At 40.3% G+C, this 17449-nt stretch overlaps 1 protein-coding gene across 1 annotated transcript in view; it reads right to left on the bottom strand.

The window, feature by feature from the left end:
* Nucleotides 1-3651: 3651 nt before the first annotated feature.
* GALNT8 (polypeptide N-acetylgalactosaminyltransferase 8) overlaps nt 3652-17449 on the bottom strand; it is a 42491-nt gene continuing 28693 nt past the window's right edge. Inside the window, exons 6-10 of the mRNA XM_044418242.1 lie at nt 12956-13141; nt 11125-11262; nt 8035-8130; nt 6380-6547; nt 3652-3810 (exon numbers count right to left, since the gene is read on the bottom strand). Coding sequence (XP_044274177.1) covers nt 3652-3810; nt 6380-6547; nt 8035-8130; nt 11125-11262; nt 12956-13141 — 747 coding nt within the window. The remainder of the gene's footprint in view (nt 3811-6379; nt 6548-8034; nt 8131-11124; nt 11263-12955; nt 13142-17449) is intronic.

Raw genomic sequence — 17449 nt, forward strand, 5'->3', positions numbered from 1 at the left:
TGTCTATAGATTTATTTTCCATGAATTTGACTTATCTCTGTTTAAAGCTACCTGAACCAGTGGTTTATATTACATCCTTTGGCAGAACATTCCATAAATTAAAAAAAAAATAAAACATATGTTTTAATTCTTATCATCAGTTATTCACAATTACACCCTCTTTTTTGTCTGTTTAAATCTTCCTTGCATTTGGAGAACTTTCTTCTTTGCGATACCTTATACTGAGTCATGCTGCTGTCCATGTTCAGGGTTTTAGGCATGATTCTTCCCCGGCCCTTACTGCAGACACTGAGCAATGGATCCCTAATTTAAGGTTGTGTGGAGAACTACTTGTATATACCAGTGTATAAGACAATCCTTGAAACTGAAAATAGCAAAGCAAAATCGGGGGTGTGGGGGGAATTGCCTTATACACCAATTGAAAAATTTCCCTTATTGTATGTAGGTTGTCTTCCATGTCATGTTGCAAGCCTCACACATGGCCACAGGCCCACCTACAGGGCGGCACACTCTTCCTGGCTGGCTGTGGTGGCAGCCAGGAAAGGGAGCATTCCCTACTCTGGGGGAACTCATCCTGCCTTGCACACAGCCACATGCCTGATCCCAAGTCCAGAGCCTGCCTGCCCACCCTCACCACCACACACTGCAGTTTTCAGAGGTACTTCCATTAAAAATAGTAACTTTTAAACATCTGCTGCTCAATTCATTGAGATGGCTTTTGATGGCTTACCATATATACTGGCATATAAGATGTCCCATGAAACTGAAAATAGTGCAGCAAAAATTGGGGGTTCTCTTATATGCCTGACATATAATAAGCACCAGAAAAACAGCCCAAAATACCAACCTTATCTTATATGTGAGTCACTGATATGGTGGGATATACAGTATTTTGTTTTTTACTTCCTGAATCATTGGCTGTTTGATTTTATTGGAAGAACCTACCCTCACCATGCATATTTTTTATAAACACCCATCATGTCCCCTTTTTCTTAACTAAAGAATACAATACCTAAAATTAATCTCAGAAATTGCTAAGCATAAGAATGTCACATTGCTCTTCATTTTAGCTCGCTGCCCATCCAAGAGCCTGGCATCAAGGATAGGCAAATCTAAGCAATTGGCAAGGTTTCACAGGCTCAGAAAATCTTCTTCAGTTTCTAAAATTCTCTGTTCACAACCACAACTACCTGTCCCATAGACAGTCATTTTGGCAGCACAAAGTGGCTACCATGGAGACCCAAATGTCTGGCTCTGATGAGCTACCTCCTCAGAAGCAGGCACTGTTAAGACCGGAGATCATTCCAGGGGATCATCTGGGTTGTGGGCAATCTTCCAGGTCGTTGTTCCTTAGTAGCAGCTCCATGTCTTCTGAAGCAGCTGCACATCCTCTGTTTAGCCAGGGTCGACAGGCTCCTCCTCTGGAGAAGAAATGTGCTGGGAATTTGCACATGGCACTGCTACTGTCCTAGCTTACCTCTCCAGTTTCCATAACATGTGGCTTGAAGACTGACCCTAACTGAATCAAGCATTTGGCAACAGAGTAGAATTGATGTGGGAGAGGGACTAGGGGAAGGGAGGAAGAGGGAACAAACAGGATCTATTTATACTTGCTTACACTGAACCTCATTTCCTGCTTTTCACTTTTTTGTATATTCACCCATTTTGAACAGAACCTTCCAGGGCTCTTTGCAGTTGCTTTAATTTTTCAGAAGTCGACTACTTCCCTGATCACCCTTAACTCCAAATAATTTATGAACAAGTTAATTAGAAGTAATCCTAATAATGATCCTTTGAGCACCCCTGTTATTAATTTCATTCATTCCAATTCCTGTTCTTTAACTGGTTACCCATCTTTAAGAGGATCCGTCTTCTTGTCCCAAGGTTGTAACTTTTATTAAAGAGATTATTTTGCAAGACTTTGTCAAAAGCATTTTTGGTAGTCCAACTGCATAGTATCTGCCAGCTTGTTGATACTCCAAGCCCTGCTGATTCTTCCTAAAGACATGCTTTTCTACATGCTTAATAATATGATCTTTAGTCATACTTTCTAATTGATTTACCCTGAATAAACATTATAGAAATTACACTGTGATTTCCTGAAAATCAGCATTATTTTGGCTACTTTCCCATCTGGTACACAGAAAAGAATCATATCTTTTGCCAGAAGATAAGCAACATCACATTTTACTTCCTTAGGGTGTAATCCAATGGGACTGCCTGTAACCCTGAATTCAGAGTATTATGAGCATCCTATGGAGGGCAGGAGGAGACAGAGGTGAAGGTCACCTTTATGTATTTTAATGTGGGAGAAGTAGGCTGAGATACTGCCAGCATACGTCAAAACTTGGAGGTAGTATTCCCCTCCTGTCACTGGTCCCCAGAACACCTCCAAAAGTCCCTCTGTGAGGTCATTTTTAAGACCTTGGAGAAGCAGCCAGTGCACTTCTTCCTGTGCCTGTTGTGAGAGGAAGAGGAGAAGCTTACTGCAGGTAAAAGTTCGAAGTGATTTTCTAAGCTTGTAGGTGGGAATTGAAAAAAATGCTATGGCCATCTACACTTATTTATTTATATCCCACTGTTTCCCTTTTGAAGAGATCAAAGGCTTTGTCTAAAGGATATAACATTGAGGTGTTAAGAACTCTTGCTTGGATACCAAATGTTTACGTCCTCAATAAGCCCTAGAAACGGGAAAAAATCAATTCAGGCATTTTCTGCAGTGAAGACAGATACACACTAAATTTCTTCTCAGCAATGTATGTTGGGTTCTTGTATAATAATGATGAAAAAGCTGCTTCATTACATGGTCCTTATGGATTTTGCTGGCCTACAAATCAAAAAGCTAAATATTCATTAACAACTAATATTTAGAGGTATCCTGCCTCTCGTACTGCAAATATTCATCATCAAGCAGTTATTTATAACCCAATTCTCCATGAATTTGTCTAATAACTTTTAAAGCCAGTCAAGTTCATGACTATCATATTTTGTGGTGAGCAATTCTGCAAATAAATTACACACTAACACAGCTTTTCCCAGCCTGGTATACTACAGATTTTTTTTAAAAAAATAAAAGATACAAATACAAAAATCATCTCATAAACAAACCCTTAGTGCACCCCTCCATGAGGATCATGACTGCCTAGTTTTGGTTTTTTTCCCCTTTCATTTTTCTACTCTTTCTTAAATAACCTCTTCCATCCAAAATTGTAATACGGCCATTGGAGGCTTAGTACCCTCCCCTTTTATTAATACATGTTCAATAAACCTAAAATCATTCTTCTTTAACAATCCTTTTTTCAGCTTTATTTCACACATCAACTTATCATTAACTGCTATATTCCAAACTTTTTTATACCATTCAGTTTATTGGAGTTCCTGTTTCTCCTTCCAGTCTTGCAGATTTTGTGTGTCTATACCACCTGTTATCCCTAGTCAAGAGTTTTTTAACATATATAATTCATCTCAAATATACACATCTATATCTACCACATCGAGAAGTTCATGATGCTTCAGCTGCATCATTCATTGTTATATGCGCAGTATGGCCAGCAACATAAAAATCAGATCATACCCAAGAATAAAAAGCAATTTATCACCCTTTTCAGTCAGAACTTATTCTCTTCAATAAGAAAGCAAAAAATGTTCTCTTTATCCTTTGGTTTCCTTCTTCCCCCAGTTCTTCACAGTGTGTTGAATAATCCACTTTTGACCTGTACAGTTTTGCATAACAAGTCTGTAATATGGGGATTCCTGTTCTTTCACAATTTCAAGACATCTTTTAGTTTTCCTGTTGATTATAGATGATCCCTAGAATAGAAAGCAAACATGTTATTAGTGACTGCAGCAAGTACTATTAAAAATAGGCTAACTTTAAAAGAAAAAAACAAATTACAATATATAATTCTGGAGTAGAACACATGAAACTTATAGGCAATGTAAGCTCAAATCTAGCTTCTCAAATTTAGAAGCTAAAAACCTTCTCAATCTTACTTTCTGCAATTTTTTATTTTGAACAATCTCTCTTCATCTTCAATGTGCGTCAAGCATTTTCCAAATATTCCCAAATATTTGATATCTGGCATCTTATTTTATTTGCCTGAGGCAAAGCAGCAAATGTCATTCCTCCTAATCAAGTTCATTGCATCCCCTGAACAATCACTGTTGTCTCAGGTTACACAGTACACTCCACACCAGATTGCTTCATAGTGTTCTAGTCGTAGTGTTACACTACCCATAGATTCAATGTTCACAGGTAGCAATATTAGTGACGTTGTCTTCATTTGTCTAATTGGCCACTGTGTGAATGGTATGTTGGATAAGATGGACTCCTGGTCTGATGCAGCATCATTCTTCTTACGTCCTTGTGCAATCACCCTCCATGATGCAGCACTTGAAGAATTATTTACAAAAATGCCAACTTATTGCAGCATAGGCTAATACTGGTTAGAGTGCTGGAATGGACCTCTTCAGTCCTGGATTTGAGTCTCCTTCTGGCCATAAAGTTCACTGCATGCCAGTCACAGGCTCTCAGTCTAACCTACCTTACAGGGTTGTTATAAAAGGAAATGAGCTTGAGAGCCAGTCTTTGTGCCACTGCCCCATGGCCTGGATGTCTGTCTTTGTGGCACTTGGCATGGAACCAGTATTGATAATAACTGAATACACATGCTACAGTGCCAATGGTATATCTCAGTGAACTCCAGATGACTTCTCTTGTATAGATACTGAATAGCAAGGGAGGCAAACCAACTCTTGGGAAACACCATGCTGAAGAATCTATGGAGTAATATTCCCCAAGCATCACTTTTTGGAGATGGCTGTTCGAGTAGGAGCAGAACAGCTGCAGTACACTACCCCTCACTCCCAATTTAGATAGCTGTCCCAGGAGGATAACATGGTTGAGGGTACTGAAAGCCTCCAAAAGGTCCAGAAGTATCAACAGGGTCATGTGTTGCTTATCTCTCTCCCAGCATAGGTCATCATAGAAGGCAACCAAAGCTCCTCCTGTGCCAAAACTTGGTCTGAACCCCAACTGGAATGGATCCAGATAATCAGTCTCATCCTAGAATGCCTGGAATTGGTTTGCTACCACCTGCACAAGAACCTTGCCTGGGAAAGGAACATTTGGTAATAGCTTAACATTATTAAGATCCAAGGCAGATTTCTTCAGAAGTGGTCTCACCGCTGCCTCTTTCAAGCAGCATAGGACCACTACCTCTCATAAGGAGGCATTATTCACCTCCCCAGCCCATCTGGATGTTCCCTTTCTGCTGGTATAATAAATCAAGAGGAACAAGAATCCAGTGCTGAGGTAGTTGCATTAATTGGTCCAAGCACCTTTTCAATGACCTTGAGCTCTGCCACCTGAAACTCATGCAATGCAACTAGGCCAGGCTGTGCTCTGAGTAGCTCACTTGGGTCATGTGCAGTAACTCTGGAGTCTAAGTCTCAATAACTATAAGAGATGTTGTCCTGGAAATGCCTGGCATATTAGAATGTCCTTGGGGCTAGTTTTTAATAGGCCCTGGGTGATAAAGAGAAGATTCAACAGAGGCAATGAGACATTGCTTCTTTGCTGTCCTGGGTATGCCTGACTGCAGACTTGACTGCATCCATTAGAGTTTTTCTTCATCTAAATTTTTTTAATGTTTTTTTCTACCTATTGCTGTGGAAATGATCACCCTCAAATATTTTTGTTTTGATCATACTTACACAGGGTGAGTGAAAGAATCTTCAGAGTAAAACCCCAAAATTCTGGGCACTAGAAAAGTCCCTGGAGCCCTGGTGCATATGCCATAACAGCAACAATATTTACCATTTACTGAATGTGACAGCTGACAAGCAATGGTATTGGGTTATACTAATAGTTGATAATGAAAGCTTATGAATTCTTGAATTTAAAGGCCTACCAGCATCTACAACCTTGATGCTAAACATGTTTAACCTGATATAAACACCTCTGAGTTCAATAGGACCTATTCCCAGATAAGTCTATATAAGATTGCAGCACTTTAATTCCTATTTTGAGGGGAAATTTCTCATGTATACATGCAAATTTAGTTTCAAAATCTGAGTGTTGAAATAATTAAATGCATTCAGCTCTAAATCATGGATAGCAAAGTAGATGTTGATCTCTCTCTCTGATGGTATAATATGTTCCAGTCTCTATGATAGCAATACATTGTCATTTTTTTAGAAAATGCACAAGTAAATTATGTACCATTGCTATGATGTCCAGACATCTATGAGCTTCAGAACCTTTGATTCACAAACCATAAGGCAGTTAAGGAAAAATCTAGCAAATATCTTTCAAGGCAAATGTTGTATGTTCTCTTTTTTCTAAGTTGCTTTTTGAATTGCTAAATTAGAAACTTACTTGTTTGAAATCCCAATGCATATTCAGTTCTTTTGCAATGGCTTCATTACACTGCTCTATAATGGGCAGCTCTCTTTCACCAGAGTCAGTCATGCATCTGTCAACTGTATTTCGTCGAGATCGTAAGCCTCCAACATAGAGCTCTCCAGTACTGAGATAGAACATGTGCTAACAATAGAATATTACAATGCTTTAATTAGACATATTGGTATGTTTGATACTATTTACAAATCATCATTGCTGACTTCAGAGGAGCAAAACCCTTGTCACACTTCCTCCTCAGAATAGCTATAAGCCAGCCAGCATAATATCACAACATCCTCTGGGAGGAGGACAGTGGCAATCTATCAGAAGTGCTCTGGAAGCTCAACATTGGCAGAGCAGACATCTTTGAAACTGGGAGAACAGATTGATGGGAAACTGGCACAGTAAGCATCCTCCAAATATTTCATATTCTACAGTAAGAATCCTCCCATATTTGGCAAACTAAATGCTTCCCCAGTTTGGGAGAACCAGCAGTTTTGGAATGTTGATTTTGATCTGCCTGGAGTACTTCATTGCATTCCTTTCCTCCCATTAAGCATGTGATTGCAAGGTAGAAACCAATTTGGTTTTAGCCAGAGAATGAGCAGTTGCAGGGAATTTGTTCCATTCTGGTTTAACAGGAGATTGATGGATAATCAGGGCCAAGTCATCAGTCAGAGGATCAAGGACTTCTGGATTGCCCCTAAACTTTCTCAGCAAAGCACCAGCAATAGAAGATAAACTAAAAACCCTAATCAAGGAAGAATGTGTTTGAAATATATCACAGTTCCCAAATAACAGCTAGTACATTCAACAGATTTGGATTGTTTGCTTGGTCTGCTCTGTTGGGACCACTCTTCTTCATTGATCCTTCCAAGATCAGTCTGCCTCCTGCTTTCCATGGCTATAACTATCTGTTATCATTTCATTTCTTTTTCATGGCATCGTAGAGGAGGAATTTCTGTTTGAAATGTTCCTTCCCTTAATTAATTAATTAATTAATTAATTAATTGTCTTTCTAGTTTCCAAGTCTGAGAGCATTGAGTATTGCTAAATTTTATTTGCTGTTAGATCATTTTTGCTTGAAAAGCTGGTAAAATATAATCAATAGGAACGTGACTACACTGTTTCCTAGATAGCCATGAGAAATCATCAGCCACTGGTTACCTTTAGGGAATATGTGGATGGGCATTATTCAAAGTAATGATCATGCACATTGCTGTGTGCTTAGCACAAAATTTGCCCTGCCCTGGCCTAAAAGGAAAGGCTCCATAATGCTCTATACAGATACCCTCCTGAGTATGAAACACTATGAACTGCTTACATAGGAACTTAATGGATCATGCCCTGAGACCTGCAGCAGAAATAATTTCTAATGTGAGGCATTCCTTCATTCTATTTTTATAGTGTCCCCATCGCCCATGGGCTCTCTGGGCAGTTTGCAATTATTAAATTCATAAATACCATATATAAAATACTCGTGAAAACAGTATAAACTATATGAAAACAGTATAAACTATATAGCCATAAAGTATAATAAAACATCCACTATAACAACCAATAACCATGGGACAATAATCAGGCACAGAAGCAGTTTAATCTTAAACTTTAATCTTTTATCTTTCCCTTACCTGTGGACTGTATCCATGACAGCTGTACATTATGGGAGTGTTTCCAGGAACTGGGCCTTGATCTATGCAGATGTCCTCACTCAGTTCATTTTTTATCTGGGAGGTAGAAGAGACTTGCTTAATGGCTGGGTTTACAACTCTGAACCCATTAGGATAGGGTAGGGTAAGGTAAGGTAAGGTAAGGTGCTGGTCAACTGATTTTCCTTCTGCCCACTCTGCATGCACAAGAGGGAAGCCTCGGGTGAACAGGAGAGGGAAGAATCGCTGGGTTGTAGTACTCAAGTGGTGGCAGCTCTACTCAGCTAATTCCTGCAGAACTGACTGTCTAGCTGCTGCTTGCCAGAGAGCCATCCCCAACATGGCACCCACCAAAGCATCTTTCTGGCAAGTGGCTGCAAGGGGAAGGTAGCACTTGTCCCCTTACTCACTGCCGCTTGCCAAAAAGGTCTGCTCAACCTGGTGCTTGAGAAGCAAATGCTGGGCTAGGGCTACTTCTCTGGCAAGGGGCATCAAGAAAGTAGGGTAGCAAGGGCATCTGTTGAGGTACACAGCCCCAAACAGCCTCCCTCCAACAAATTCTTGCCTCTTTCACTTCAGCATGAGAGGGGTGGCAGGATACTGCTCCTTTTCCAGCAATGGCTAGCTGATCACCTGCTCCTGTGCATGAAAGTGATGGCAGAGAGGGAATTCACTGAGATGTGTAGCCCCTAATGTACGCCGCTGCCCATCCTGCGTGTGTGCAAGAGAATCATAGGGGAAATCAACTGAGTAATGTTGCACCTTTCCCAGTGCAAACCAGTAGATTACCCACTAAAGGTCTTTAGGACAGGGGTCAGGCAAAGTGAGGACACATTCTGACAGTTGTGCTCTTTCCAAGTGTTGTATGGTGCTGACCTTGGTACTATGATGAGTTGTGTTTTCCCATTCAGATGACAAAACAAGCTATCACAGTACTGAGAAACTATAGAACAGACCATTATTTCTGTTTGTGGTTTCTGAAAACCACAAAAACATACTATGCTGAAATACCCCAGTGGGGTTCATATGACATGATAGACCAATTTACCACCACCCTAAAAGCCACTGTTACTTGTCATGCAGATGTGTGCATTATTTAAACAATATGTGTATGGAATGGTATCCTACTCTGTGCTTGGCTCCAGCTTCAACATCATCATGGCTGTCTGTGGCAGAGTAGTCTCAGGTTTGTCTATTCATTGGAATGGTGAAACAGAGTTTATGCAACAGATGCTAGCATGTGACTGAACCCACCGTTCCATGTCACAAGTATCCAAATGGATACCGCTGACCAAATGGAAACCACTTACGTCCATTCTAGGAAAGACAATGGAAAGACTAAGGGAGCTGGGTCTTAGCCTAGAGAAGAGGAGACTCCGAGGGGATCTGTTGGTGACATATGGGTATGTGCGGGGGTGCCACACAGAGGTGGGTAGAGACCTGTTTTCCCCTGCAAAGGAGGGCAGGATGTGTTCCAGTGGAGCAAAGTTCAGGGAACCAAGGTTCAATTTGGATGCCAGGAAGCACTTTCTGACAGTTAGGACCCCTAGGGTATGAAATGGGATTCCATGGGAGGTGGTTGAAGCCCCATCAGTGAGGGTGTTCAAGGATAGGCAGGACATGCATATGGTAGGCATGTCATGAGTGGAGCCAGCTGGAGTTGAGGGTCAGACTAGATGGCCCAGGAGACCCCTTCTGACTCGCTCAGTTTCTATGTTTCTATGACTGCTCTGAAACTGTCCTTCTTGAAAAATGCAGATGATGGATTAACTGGATTGTGTGTTGTTATCATTACTATGCTATGCTAATTGGATCTCAGCTGAATTCAAAGTGTGGGGCTTGATATTTATTTATTTATTTATTTATTAAAACATTTTTATGCCACCCCATTCGCCAAAGCCTCGGGGCGGCTTACAACAATAAGTTAAAAATAATAATGACTTTAAATTTAAAAAATATATACACATTAAAATTAAAAATACAAAAATAACAATATAAAATAAGCTGCCCTGGCCAGATAAAATCCAATAATATTAACAATTAAAATGCCGCTTAAATAAAAAGGTCTTTGCCTGGCGCCGAAAAACAAATAATGACGGCGCCAGGCGGACCTCTCTGGGGAGCGCATTCCATAACTTAGGCGCCACCGCAGAGAAAGCCCTCCTCCAAGTACCCACCCTCCTAATTTCTTTCATGGAGGGTTCCCGGGGAAGGGCCTCTCCCGCAGATCTCAAGGGGTGGCCGGGCATATATGGATGTAAGCGCTCCTTCAGGTATTTAAAGCTCTTCACAGCATATGACCAGGGTACTTGTCTCTACTTGTGCTCCCCCATACATTAAGATCTCCCTTCCTACCATTAGAGGTGAGGCATATTGTTATCTGAGTATTCCCAGTTGTGAAATACTCCCTACAGAGACGTTTGCTTAATGTCTACTTTTATTTTGCTCCAGTGGACTCTTCCATATGGATTATGATTCTGTGAATGTTGACTTAATGGTGCTCTAGAAATAAAACTGAAAAACTTACTTCCACCTGGCAAATGTTACTTAAAAAGTTTGTACCTGCTGTTTGTCTACACATGCATAAGCTAGTTATGGCATGATATAGTCTAATAAAACATTGACAGCCCAAGTGCAGAAACTGGAGAGGCAGTGTGGTGTAGTGGTGAAGAGCACAGAACTGGAACTCAGGTGATCTGCATTCTAGTCCCCACTCAACCATAGAGTCAACTGGGTGACTCTGGGCCAGTCACAGACTTTCAGCCCAACCTACTTTACAGAGTTGTTACTGTGAGCATAAGATTGAATGCAGGAGGAGGATAATGATGTAACCCACTATGAGTTCTTTAAAGAAGAAAAAATATGGGATAGAAATCAAATAAATAAATATTTGGCATTTATAAATCCTGCACAATGGAGACAGCAAGAGATGTAAGAAAAAAATCAGACTGAGAAGTTACTCAAAGGCCACATGGTACAACCCTTTACTGATCAGTTTATCAACCCTGGCAGTACATCCAGCAGTATTTGCTTCTGAAATACAAATGTATTATCTTACTAGTTAATACTTACTGTTCCATAGCCAACAATGGCGGTCTGAAGTACTAAATTAGGATATACATTTTTTATATACCAATCAAAGCTTTTACAGTTCAATTTCTCTCTTAGTTTTTTCCTAGAAGAAACATCTCCATAGTTTATTCCAGGATTCTGAAAAAAGAAAATTATTGCTTTCATACACAGCTCAAACATGAAAAACTGCATTTGAACATGTTTGAAAAGTACTATTTAATTTATTGTTTATGCTCCTTCACAGAAAACTTCATAGTAGCTTCTATGGGATTTCCCTCCTGTCGCATTCAAATTGCTGAAGAGATTAATGCTTGCTTAGTTTCAACAGTGCTACAGGGATGGATATTCCCAGACACTAAAAACTGTTTATCATAACTTTGCTAAAATTCCACAGTTTGAAATCCCTGAAATTTTAACAGAAAAACTGTTTTTATAGAAATTCAGTTGAATTCTGAAAGCTGCACTGGTCATCTTAAGTTGTTAAATTCGAGATTCACACAAGAAGCTAATGAAATCTTCAGATTCTGGCAAGAAATAATTCTTATGTTATGTTGAATAAGGCCATCTATTCCTCCTGGCTGTTTCCAGAAGTGACCAACCCAAAGGTTACAAGAAGACAAGACAGTAATAGCCATCCATGATGTCAGTCCCTAGCATCATCTGCTATTCAGAGTTCTATGCTTCTGAGCATGTGGGTTTCATTAATGGCTGGCCATGATTAATAAAGTTAACCACACATTTGTTTGCTCCTTTTAAAAAGCCATATAGGCTAGTAACTATCACTACCTCTTGTGACATAAAGCTACATGTCAATACCTTCCTTTTGTTGTTCTGAAATCAGTGCCATTTTAATGGGGTGACTCAATATTTCAAAGTGTTATAATTCACAGTTAATGCTCCAGCTTGGAGTCACCCAAATAAATTATTTGGCACTAGATTCCAAACAAGAGGGCGGTATTTCTTTATCCTGTAAATAATTAACTTGTAGAACTCACTATTATAGTTCTTCATCATACTGTATATACATAGACTGGAAACGGATTTTTTTCAGTTGGTGGTTTGATAAAGCAATCTTTGGTCATAATGTATACACTTGCATGGCTTTCCTCTCAGGAAAGTTTAATAGCTGTTTTCACTGTTTAAAACATAGAAACAGAGCGAGTCAGAAGGGAACTCCTGGGCCATCTAGTCTGACCCCCAGCTCTAGCCAGCTCCACTCACGACATGTGGAGCTGGCTAGTGTTAAAAGTGTTGTTTGCTCTGTCAAATATGTTTTACAATGGGAATATGAAGCAATGCTTCTCTCTAATTCAGCTAAGGCCTCTCTTCAAAATTAGTGGTTAGTTTAGTTTTCTAAATCAAAAGTGTCCAAATGCTTTAACCTTTCCCTATAGAAAAGGTACTCCAACCTTTCACCTTTTAGTTGCAATTTGCTTAGCTTTCCCATCTCTGCCATATACTTTTGAGGTGGAATTCCAAGAACATTATTTTGTTTAGCATCTCTACATATTTTATTATTTTCTTCCAACATGTTCAATAAATATGGTAGAAAAATAAATGCATATAATGATATTATATAACTATAATGTCACAGGGTTAAATTGTTAAAACTGCAATGAGCTGGGAACTGTTTATACATATCAGCTGGACAGCAAAACTAGGGAGCTGGTGAGATGCATTAGCCAAGTTAGAACACAGCTTCAGCATCTTGGAATATAAAATACAGCATGAATCAAGTCAATCCGTATTCCACAGCTAAAACAGCCATACAAATCTTTCATTGTTCATTTCTCCATACTGGCTAATATCTAAAATACTGTCTGCCAATAACCTCAATAGGAACATTCCATGCATAGTAGACCATGTATTTATACTCATCCATCCACACTTCTGCAACACGTAATGCATTTTGTTTCATAGCAAGGGACAAATCCAATAAGTATGGTTTGTGAGCTCTCTCCAGATGGGCAACCCTTGAACAGGGTAAGACTTCAACTTTCCCTCCACATTGCCAAGCCTGCAATCATAAAACAAACACCTTATAAAATCAGAATACATATATAGTTTTCACCACTTCTGTAAATGCAACCATGAAAATATACATCAACTAAGGTTCAGAAAATATCAATATGTATGTTTTTTTTCCAAATTTAATGCATGTCTGTGTACTGCATACATTTCTTTGATCCCATTTGCTCCCATCTAAGAGGTGAATAATAGTAGAGTTGAAAGCCACTGTGCATGGTTCTTTTGGCTGGGAGGCATCTGTGTTGAAGTCCAGCATATGATTGTGAAATTCCAAGGTTAAGTTCCTCCCCACTTCCAGGCAAAGGATCTCAAGCAGCAGGGTTGCTGTAAAGTCACACATATCATTGAAATATCAGTGTATCCCTTATGTTGGCAAGGGGGAGAGGTCCATTTGAAATAGCCATGCAGAAGTAGGACTTTCTCTCTGCACAGAAAATGAGTAGTTAACATTCCCCACACCAAGCTGTTTTCCTGACAAAAATTATCTCCTACACACACATACACACCCAACACCCAACTGTTATTCAAGATGTTATCAAAGACAAATAGTAACCTAAGAAAAAAACAGCAGCAAAGAATAAATTTCTTCCAGTACTGAAAACAATATTTAAACAACATTAAAATAAAGTACTCAAAGCACTTTAAAAACCTGTTTTTTATAATTCCTGGGAGAAGAACATGTTATCTGAAAGAATATCTCTTCTTAGATTCACCTGCCCAGATATTAAGATTATCATCTGAGGCCCTCCTCCAGATGCGCCCACCAATTGAGGAAAGGCTAGTGCCTTTGAGAGACAGAGACTTTTTAGTGATAGCACCTCATTTGTGGAATGCTTTCCCTTGAGATAGTTGCCAAGTGAGCCCCTCAGGGGAGGGCTTTCCACAAATGGGATCCCACCACTATATTCATCTTGTAGCCATTTGTTTTATTGGCAAGAGCACCTGAAAGAAGGCCTCAGATTCTAATCTAATGTCTGGGCAGAAAAACATGGAAGGAGACATTTCTTCAGATAACCTGGCCTGCAGCCATTCAGAACTTTAAAAATCAAAGGCAGAATTTTGGATTAGGCAAACCTGGAAATAGAATGGTAGCCAGTGCAGATGGTGAAGTATTGCATAATATGGCCACATCAGCCAGTTCCAGATAGCAGTCTAGCCACTCTGTTGTAGACAGACTGAAGTTTCCATACTATTTTCAAAGACAGTCACATGTATAACATGTTGCAGCAACTTTTAAAAGTCTAACTGTCCAGATAGGGTTATAGGTGATGCATCAGCTCTAAGCAGATTGAACGAAATTCCCAATCACCAAAGTGAAATTAAGTGAACCCCTTAACCACATGCTCCTTTAGGGGGAGTAAAACACCCAGCAGAACAGGTTGACTGTTGGTGCCATTTAGCCAGATTGGCAGACCACCTACTAACAGTACTTTGGTCTTCTCTGGACTGAGCCTCCATTTATAAAGCCTCACTCAGTCCATTACTTTGCTTAAACACTGCCTGTGAGTATTGAGTGCTTCACTTGCGTTACATAAAAGAGAAAGGTAAACCTTGGTATCAACCATATAATGGTAACAACTGAACCCCCATTCCTAGATGATCTCGCCTGAGAACTTCATGTAGATGTTGAAAAGCATGGAAGATAAAATAAAGCCCTGAGGAGCCCCATAGCAGAATTTCAGTGGGGCAATAATCCTGCAGCACAACCTTCTGGGACTGGCCATCTAAGTAGGAATGAAAGTTCTACAGTACCCTCCACACGCAGTACTCAGACAGCTTATCCAAAGATAACATAATTCTTTTGAAAACTACTGAGAGCTCCAAGATGACCAACATGGTCATATTTCCTGTGATCCTATCCTATCACAGTCATCTTACAGGATGACTGAAGCAATTTCCATTACAAACTTTGGCCTGAAGCTAGACAAAACTTGATCATTGTGCAATTATTCAATTTCTTTAGGCTTACCAGATTTTTTTCCTGGTGTAGTAAGATAGAAGAAGTAGTAAGAAAAAAATGATATTTGCAAATGAAGCACAACAAGGTCGTGCATGACATCTGGATAACATGCAATGTTTGAAGCAGGGCATTTGCAAGGTAAAGGCTTCATTGAGAAGCACTGAAGACCCTAAAAGCAGAACTCCAAATTTCTCAAGTGAACCATTCCCCACTTTGATGCAATAAAGTGTTCCTGTAAAACCACTGTTAGCCCTTCACTGGCCTTTAAATAAGCATGCATGACAGCATCCAGAGATATTAGAAACTATGCAAACTCATTTTCTCAGGTTTCCTGGAATACCTGACCAGTGTGCATTGCCCCTCATGTTCTCAATGAAGTAAATGCTTGAAGACCTAACAGAGCGCTTATTGCGCCTTTCACTGTGAGCCCATCATCAGGACATAAGAAGAGCCATGAGGGATCAAATCACACCAAAACTGGTTCCCATCTAATCCAGAATTGTATTCACATAGAGGCCAGCCAGTTGCCAATAGGTTTTGACAAGCAGAAACATAGAATAGCAGAGTTGGAAGAGGCCATGAAGTCCATCAGGTCCAAACCCCTGCTGTTTCAGGACACCAAGTTACACCATCCCACTCAGATGGCAGTCCATCTTGACCTTCCTCTTTGTGACACCCTTTGAGGTACTTATAGAGGGATATCATGTCCCCCCCCCCCGCAGTCTTTTCTTCTTAAGGCTGAACATGCACAGTTCTCTCAGTCTCTACTCATAGGGCAGTGTTTCCAAACCCTGGATCAATTTCTGCTGCCCCTTTCTAATTTTGTCCACAGTGTTCCCTCTGTCCATCTGAGGTTACCCAGTCAAAAACTGAGATTGAATTAGTCTGACAGGATTTATTTTTGATAAATCCATGCTGGCTTCTATTAATCACTACATTTTCTTCAAGATGCTTGCAGATGGATTTTTTATAATTTGCTCCAGAATGTTTCCAGGGATTGATGTCATACTAACTGATCTATAGACTATAGACTAACTGGTCTATAGTTCCCAGGTTCATCTTTTTCCCCCTTTCTGAAGATAGGGACAAAATTAGCTCTTCTCCAGTCATCTGACACTTCTCCTGTTTCCCAAGATTTTTCAAAGATGATAGCCAGTGGTTCTGAGATTTCTCTACTAGCTTTGACAGTGGGATGGAGTTTATCAGGCTCTGGAGATTTGAGAGTATTTATTCCACCTAGGTATTCCTTGATCATTTGTCTGTCAGTCTTGGGCTGCCATCTCTCACTTCCCGCTTGTACTCCCTCTTCGTTGTAGATTTTCTTCTGGGAGAAGACTGAGCCGAAGTAGGAACTGAGTGCCTCTGCCTTTTCCTTGTCATCTGTTATCACTCTGCCATCTGCTTGAAGTAGCTGGACACCCTTCTCTTTCTCATGTCTTTTGTTCTGGATGTATCTGAATAAGGCTTTCTTGTTGTTCTTAGCATCCTTTTCTATTCTCAGTTCATTTCCTGCTTTAGCCTTCCTGACCCTGTCCCTGCAATCTCTTGCTATTTGTTTATATTCTTCCTTCATGACCTGGTCCTGCTTCCGCTTCCTGTACATGTTCATTTTTTCTTTCAGGCTGTCACTTAACTTTTTGTGGAGCCACTTGGGCTTCCTCTGCTGTCTTCTACACTTTTGTCTGTCGCCCTGTTCCAGTGAGTTTCCTCATTTTCCCTTCCCTCTGGGCTCTCTTCTGCCACCTTGATTTGCTTCTGGCTGTGCTAGTTCAGGCTTGTCTCTGCTTTGCCTCACTTTGCCTCTGCCTATCTCTGCTTTGCCTCTGCCTGCCCTTGTCTCTTCTTCCACTACAAGCTCTCCTCCACCAAATTCCTGTTTGCCCCCATGTTCACTTGCTCCCTGGAAGCTTGGTGGCTTGTATCCCAGAGGCCCCAGACCAGCTGTGGCAGCTTGCTCTGCTCTGCTCTGCTAGGACCCAGGAACAAGAATCATGAGTAAAACAGCACCTCCTGCCCAAGTTCCCCAGCAACTGGGGTCCATAGTCATACTGCCTTGGATGGGGGAGGTAGCATATAGCCAGTCCATAGTATTAGCCATTGATAGCCTTCTCCTCCATGAATTTCTCTAATGTCCTTTTAAAACTATTGAAATTGGTAGCTGTCACTGCATTTCATGGTTCCATAATTTAAGTATGTACTAGATTGAGAAGTGCATCTTTTTTTTCTTTTTATCTTCATTTCCCATCAATCAGTTGCATGGGACAAACCCAGGTTCTACTGTTACTGGAGATTAAAGAAAAATATCTCCCAATCTACTTTTTCCACATCATGAATAAT

The sequence above is a fragment of the Varanus komodoensis genome, unplaced genomic scaffold (genome assembly GCF_004798865.1).
Source record: "Varanus komodoensis strain SLA01 unplaced genomic scaffold, ASM479886v1 scaffold9, whole genome shotgun sequence".
In the NCBI taxonomy this organism is placed as follows: domain Eukaryota; kingdom Metazoa; phylum Chordata; class Lepidosauria; order Squamata; family Varanidae; genus Varanus; species Varanus komodoensis.